The 7,485-nt window shown below is 44.1% G+C and overlaps 1 protein-coding gene across 1 annotated transcript; it reads right to left on the reverse strand.

The window, feature by feature from the left end:
* Positions 1-734: 734 nt before the first annotated feature.
* LOC125550173 (GDSL esterase/lipase EXL3) lies at positions 735-3,785 on the reverse strand. The gene is made up of 3 exons (XM_048713105.1): positions 3,398-3,785; positions 1,807-1,937; positions 735-1,651 (listed from the first exon to the last, which is right to left on the reverse strand). Exons 1-3 carry the CDS (start codon positions 3,699-3,701, stop codon positions 974-976), a joined length of 1,113 nt encoding a protein of 370 aa, XP_048569062.1. The 5' UTR covers positions 3,702-3,785; the 3' UTR covers positions 735-973.
* Positions 3,786-7,485: the final 3,700 nt, after the last annotated feature.

Genomic DNA, 7,485 nt, shown 5'->3' on the forward strand with positions numbered 1-7,485 from the left:
TGGGGGCGCTCGACGGACGGCGGTTGGCTGAGGCGCGCGAGCGGCTGCGCATGTCCAGGTTGAACTTCAAGGTTTGGCGTGGTGCCTGCAGTGGCGGAGCACAATGGCTCGGGGGCGTCGACGCGCATGGTCCACGCGGTGGCGCTCAGGAGGAGTACCCAACTGCGTAGGAACACGGATCGGCTAGAGGCGTTGGGGACTGGGGCCGACGAGGAAGCAGTAGAAAGAGACTGGGGCGACGGGGGAAGTTGAGGGGTGCGAGGGCTGCTGGACGTGCTCAAGCATGATGGAGCTCGCGGGAGCAGCACTGTCTCCCAGGTGTCTGGATCTGGCGGGTCGCGGTTGTGGCTGCGAAGGTGGTCGTGCTGATGCGCGGCGGCAGCTGCGAAGGTGGTCGTGGTCAGGGGTGGCGGCGGCGTCTCCGGTTGGGGCTGGAGCAGGGCGGTGGGGGCGGGGCGGCCATGGACATCTGATCGGAAGACTTTGTTGCGATTTGTAATAATATGGTTGCATGCATCGACTGATGCAGAGGCCGGAGATAATCCTTCTTTTCAAAGAAAAAAATATGATCGGGGCACCGTAGGTGGTTTTTTCTTTTTTTTTTGGCTTCTGGTTCGTGAAGTTCAGGAACATCTGACCCCACCTATATAGGGCGGGGTGTTATCATAATACTATTCTAATACTGTTATTACTCTCTATCATCTGGATCACCTGCACAAACACATCGAATCAAATCGAATCAAAAAGCAAACACCATGATCGATCAGCAGGTGTGCTCGATATGTATCACATATTATTCCGGTCCTGTAGTTCATCATTAATCTCCGTGCACCTCCAGTCAGAATAACCTCCATTGTCATATCTAAAATATTTAGTTCCAATGTTGTATCGAACTGCAAAGTTTCAAATTTATATGCCGTGTATGTTCATCGATCCATGGAGCTCAATCAATGTTGAGAAACTCCATTTAGGGTTACAAGAGGTGTCCATAGGTGTCCCAGATGTTGTCGACAATGATCTTGTATGCCCTTTGCGTGGGATGGAAGCTATCAAAGAAGACATGCTTGGATACGTCGTCGCACACCGCCATGAACCTAGAGTCGCAGAGATTCGTCACCTCGATGAGCCCGGTCCCGCAGCACCCGTGGGTCGTCTCAGTGAAGCCCCAACGCTCCCCATCCTCGGCGAGCTCTTGGATGATGTCATAGATCCCTAGGTAGACTATGCGGGTGTTGAGCTCCTCTTTCATCCTTTCGATCAGCTCCTGCACCCTTGAGTTGTAGAGCTGTGCTGCGTAGTTGCGCTTGGGTTCACAATGACGATGCAACCCGCCGCCGACCGTTCGTTGCGACGGCACGCATCCGATGGGCGGGAGGCCCACGAAGCCGATCCTCTTGGCGCCGCGAGCACTCACGCTTCGGAGGAACTTGTCCACACCGACGAGGAGGAGGTCCACGTAGGACGGGATGTCGTACTGGACACTCCGAAACGGTGTGGTGAAGTAGGTGTTAGCTATGTCATCCGAGCCGGCACACACAAAAAAGAAGGCGCCATCGATGATCCTCTCGGCCTCTTCCTTGCCGGCGATGGCCACCAGTTTGTCACGGTACTCATCGAAGTACTCCAGTTGCTGCTCCAGCGTGATCACACTCTGCAATACGCGTAGAAGTTAGCAAGATCATTACAAAAATTTTCTTCTTGGACTAGCTAGCGGTGTACTGTGATTCGGCCTCTACATCGATCATGCATGCATCATATAATATTATCAATAGAGATTGAGTGTGAAAGATCAGCCAGAGTACATACCACGATTTTTGGAGTGAGGGGGTCATATCCAGTGGCGCCGGAGGCGAAGCTGACTCCGGTGAGGAGGTCCTCCGGAGTGTGGTCCACGTTGAGCCATGGAGCAACCAGCTTCTTCACGTGAAGTTTCTGGGCTGAAATCCGGCCCATCAATGAAATGGGAGAAGTTTATTGAACAGGCTGTAAAGCGAAAACTCGGCCGGCATGCCTGCAGCTAACTACTGGATTTTGACCATTTTTTATCTCTTTATTTTTTTCCTTTTCTATCCTATTTTATTTCCCTTGTTTTTATTTGTTTGTTTGTTTTCAATTTTTAGTCCACAAACTTTTTAAAAATTCACAAACATTTTTAAAATTTGAACCTTTTTTTAAAGTTCAAGATTTTTTATAAATTCCGAAATATTTTTTAAAAAATTGAACATTTTTTAAATTCATGTAGTTTTTCAAATTTGTCCAAAACAACGTGGCCGGTTTTTTCCAAGTCAGGAAATGCTGGTTTTTCTAGTCGCCTTTTCCTCAGACGAACATGACTGATTTTTGTTATCGAGCCAGGTGCTGCCGGTTTTTCATGCAAGCGAGCAGGCATGCCGGCACTAGTGGGTCGGCCCATATTTAGCAACCTTTTGTGTTTTGGGGATAATTTGTCGCTAAGCGCATAGAACAGGAGCGGCCTATGCATGAGAAATTAAGAGAAGTGAAGTTAATTAATTGTTGCGCCAGATATCTCCCCAGGTTTCCTTTAAGTAAAAAGATATCCCCTGGGGTGAAATAAAATGATCTTCTAAATGTCAATTTTCTTCAAATATTTACAACTGTACATATATGTGCTCTTTGTGTGCATGTATTTTTTTTCATAGAGGACGACAAGTGTTTGTGTTAAAAAACAATTTTGTTGCTAAAATTTTGCCTTTTAGATAACTTGATTTATTTAGAAAAAACAGGGTACAAAATTTCTGGATTGTTTCTCACAATTTGTTTTTTGGTTTTTTTTTCCGCATGAAGTACTTACACACGCGACAAAGATCTGAAGACGTACATGCTCAATTTTCCTTTTAAAATATCTAACCCATTTTTGGTCAATCAGTTGTTCATCCTGCAGGAGGCATGTAACTCCCGCGAGCCCATATCGCCGCTCTCCTTAGAGATGATACTATGCCCGCTTCCAAATAAACTTGCTTGATATGCTCTACCAGCAAAATACCCATGTGTTGCTACGGATATAACTATACAGCCAATTGTACCAAGTCATAGCTCTCGGTTCAATAGTAAAATCTATGCCACATTTAGAATAATCGATACTTAGAACTGAAACCATCTGTGTGAATTTGTCTCGAATACTTTTTGGCATTAACACATAACTTTTTATGGAGTTTGTACATGTATTGAACTATGTTGAAGTCCAAAACAATAGCCTTTTCTTTCTATGGAACCTTGTCAAAAGGGCAGGGTGGTGGTCCTACAATTTCCTTAAGAATGTAGTGACCCTGTTTATGGGGAAAAAGTAGGCCGAAAATCTTACAATGGGTTTTACTGGAACCTAGACATAGACAAACCACAAGCACAACCACACTGATAAGAATAGACACGGACGTACCGACGAGGTCGGAGGGCACGAGGCCGTTGGAGAAGCGGCCGGTGGCGACGTGGCCGTCGAAGTCCTTGCCGTAGGGCGCGTGGTTGGCCTTGATCTGGGTGTGCAGGTTGTTGTTGTTCCCTGGGTCCACGATGGAGTCGCCGAACACGATCACCGCCGTCGCCCTCGCACTCCGCATCTCCTCCCCTGCCACCTCCACCGTACCGTTGTTCTGCTGCTCCCGGCACACAGCCGGACGCACCGCCGCCACTAACGCCAGTACCGCCACGACGACGGCGAGCTGCTGCAGCCGCAACCTCCTCATCGCCGCTGCTAGTGAGTAATGAGCTATAGTGTGTGGTTGCTGGTTGGCCTCAACCGAATGCAGCTAGCTAGCAGCAATGGAGGCCGGATGTGTACTGTGTACCAATCGCTCTGCCTCTGCCTCTCTATTTATAGTACACACACATGTGTCCTTCCAACGAGTAGTCGAGTGGCCCATAGTGTAGCTTGTGTGAAGTACTGCGGTAGTACTTACTTGCGTGCAGTTGGAGTGTCAATGGCGTCTTGATAGCTCCTTAATGAAGCAGAGCATGCATTCGGTTAGATGATTTTTCTACGATAACCATCGACTTAATTTGATGGTCCTCATCGACTTGATTAACAGATATGAAACTATATATATGCAGAATTTTTCTTGGCCAAATATAGCTAGCGATAGGCTATAGCTACCACATGGCCAGTGTGGTACCCAAATATCCAAACAAAATAAATAAATTAGCTTTCTTGGCCAAATAATAAATATAGCTAGCTAGCTGATGAAGACTGCAGAATGTAATGTGGATTGGCACGCACATGAGTAAGATAAGCTAGTTGATGGGTGTGTACGCTCATTTATTCGCGGTTTTTTTAAGTTATATCTTTCAAACTGCGTGTCGGAATTTAGATCCGTTTTCATCGTTGGAATCCTTTTTGAAATTATATCTTTTTTGTATACATTCGAAAGAAAAAAAATTCAATGCCAACTTCGGTGCTAGATGGTGCAACTCAATTACTACACGATGCAACTTTAGTATTGCAAGGTGTAATTTTTTTTCAAAACCAACTTTTGGAGCTGCATGATCCAATTTTTCTAGGAGTTTGCAATCTAACAACCATGACAACCAACTTTTTGTGATGCGCAACTAGTCTGCTGCCCGGCCAACTACCTAGTAGTCCATGTGCAACTCCTTCCCATCCCTACTTGTGGATGTGTAGTTTCAGTTGGTGTGGGCAACAAATGAAGTTGCACATCTTAGTCTGTTGTTCCAGCCAACTGTCTAGTAGTTGATGTGCAACTCCTTCTCCTTCCTACTTGTGGATGTGTAGTTTCAGTTGGCGGGGGCAACAAACAGAGTTGCACATAGTCTGCTATGCAGTTGGCTAGGGCAACAGATGAAGTTGCACATCTCACTAGCAGGGATAGTTGGATGATGAAAACCGCACATCCATAAGGGGTACTGAAAAGTTTTTTATAGACAGCGCGGTAAAGTTGCAAATCTCACTAATAGGGGTGGTTCTGACGGGGTGCTACCAGGGGAAACTACACCTCCACCTGGGTACGGGGCAAAGTTGCACATCACTATTAGGCAGTTAGCTGGGGCAGTTTCGAAAGTTGCACATCCACTGTTTTCCAGTTGGCCGAGGTAGCAACGCCAGCAAATAGTGAAATCTACACATCCACGGGCAAGGGAAAATGTGCACATCAATTACTAGGCAGCTGGCTTGGGCAACTGGCATAGGAGGAAAGTTGCACATCGACTATCACATAGTTGCATATCGACTGCTAGGCAGCTGCACCAAACGGAGACTAAATTGTACAAAAAATATTTCGTCAAAACATACCCATGCAGGATCTAGTTTTGAAGAGCACGTCACGAGGGTTCCAACGGTGAAAATGGATCTTAATTCCGACGCGCGGTTTAAAAGTTATGACCTTTTTAAAATTATGAAACAAGAATTAAATGCGTTCACACATGTTCACATTGGTGCATTTGCAATTCTTTTGTCCTTTTTTCTGTTTACATGGTATTTTTTTCTAATGTGGATTCAAATTTTCCTCATATGGATTAGTGGAGACAAATTGCATTTTTATATCTTAGAGGACCAAAACTGTTCTTTTTGAGCCGGCTGCTCGGGAGCGCTAGGAGCAGTCGGCCGCTCCCTCTTATTAATTGATGCAATCATTAATCGACCGAACAACACATAATTAATCAAATGTTTGCATGTGATTATGTTTGATAGTGATTAGCACGTACATTCTAGTACTTGCTAAATCCAGAACCGGCAAGATTAGAGGAAAGGTAAAGGTATCCACGCCTGTACATGATCGATGCATGCATGGGTTAATTGGCGGGTTAGTTGGACGTACATATATGCACGTAAAATTGTAGGGGGGTCGATTGAAGCAAGACAGAGTGCAGTTATATTTTACTCCTACATAAGATCACTTTGGTAGATGGCCATCCATATCAATCGATCGATGAGTTAGATAGGGAGGTGTTAATGGCGTGTGGGAATTAACGTGGAGGGGAGGAGCTGCTAGCTCGAAAAGGAGACGAGCCAGGCGTGCATCATGCATTGATGCATGTCGGTTAGCAAGCCATCTATACCCATCCATCTGCCGGTCCCTGACCTTTACGTGCAACCTCTCGCCGTCGCTTTCGCTTTGCTGAAATTAATATGTGTGTATGTACGTGAAGAAACCCATGCATGCACCGATCGACCCACTTGAGCAAAATTAAGACCACTCAACAGGGCAATAAATGTACTACACTGGCTTCAGTGGCTTTTGTGTTCTCCCATCTGTCCCAACCGAAATTACGTCATTGCTTGTGGGCGGTTTAAATTTTTCGGAAACTGACAAATTGAGGGCATCACATAAATGTTCGGATTTTTGGAAATTCTTTCGGAGTTTGCTCTACTAGTGTTCAACAGTTTGAATTTGGCCTGAAATTCCGAGTTTACAAATATTTTGGTACCTACCGAAATGACAGATTATTTTTGGAAATGTGGTTGAAGTTTTGAACACTGTTGATTAAGAGGTTTACGTGCTTGCTTCGACTAACACTTTTGTACCAAATTAACCTAGATTGGGAAGAAAAAATATTTTTGAAATCAAACTTTAGAGGGTAATAACTAACAAGTAAAAAATCCATGGTACTTTTTTCTATAGAATTGAAGAAATGTCTTTGGGCCTCTCAATCCCCACAATCCTAATAAATAAAGGTGAGAAAACTACTTGCGATAATATATCACTTCTAGTAGTTTTTATTGAAGCAAACATTGTCCCTAGAGTATCAATCGCTTCTTTTAACTTATCTATCCTTGAGGGATGATGATCTATCCTCACAGCATGACCTTCTTTTTCTAGATTTTTCATCTTTTTAAGATCCTCACCTATAGAAGATCCCAGTTTAGTGACATTATTGTTTAACTTTTTATCAATTTCTTCGAGTTTTTGTTTACTTGGCATATTATTTTCTATTATATCCAATCTCATCATAAGGTGTTCAAGGGTAACTTCAGATTCATCAGTGTTTATTGGAGGAGATCTTACTATACTTTCTATACCATCAAAGGCACCAAGAGTATTGCTACTCTAAAAGCTACCTCCCATTATAGTGCCTAGCAGGTACCTATTCCAGAGAGTTACACCAATGTAGAAATTCCTAATGAGCACCACAGTAGATTGTTTACGAATAGACCTATTCTGAGAATCACAGATCCTATACCAAGCATCTTTTAAACTTTCTCCACCCCTTTGCTTGAAGTGGAGCACTTCTAACTCAGGAGAAGTAGTAGAAAGTGAAGAAATAGCCATGATAAACATGCTAAAATAATAGTAACTACTTGCTGAAATTTAAATGTTTTGTGTTTTTCAAGTTTTTTAGAAAGCAGAAAAGCAAAATAATAAGCAACAAAAAGTAACTAAGCAGTATAGAAAGCAAGGTAGTAAATAAATGAGTGAAGGACCTATGACTATGAAGAAAACTCCCCGGCAACGGCGTCAGAAAAAGGCTTGCTTCCTCTCAACTAGGAAGGTGTCACTAGTAGAAAAAGGGTCAAAC

This window comes from Triticum urartu, chromosome 4A (assembly GCF_056163025.1).
Source record: "Triticum urartu cultivar PI428250 chromosome 4A, HENAU_Tu73, whole genome shotgun sequence".
NCBI classification, from domain to species: domain Eukaryota; kingdom Viridiplantae; phylum Streptophyta; class Magnoliopsida; order Poales; family Poaceae; genus Triticum; species Triticum urartu.

Coding starts and splice junctions, on each gene's coding strand:
- LOC125550173 (XM_048713105.1), bottom strand. CDS start 3,701: ATGAGGAGGTTGCGGCTGCAGCAGCTCGCCGTCGTCGTGGCGGTACTG. Junction 1,938..3,397: donor CGTGCCCTCCGACCTCGTCG/GTACGTCCGTGT, acceptor GCCGGATTTCAG/CCCAGAAACTTCACGTGAAG. Junction 1,652..1,806: donor CCCTCACTCCAAAAATCGTG/GTATGTACTCTG, acceptor CGCGTATTGCAG/AGTGTGATCACGCTGGAGCA.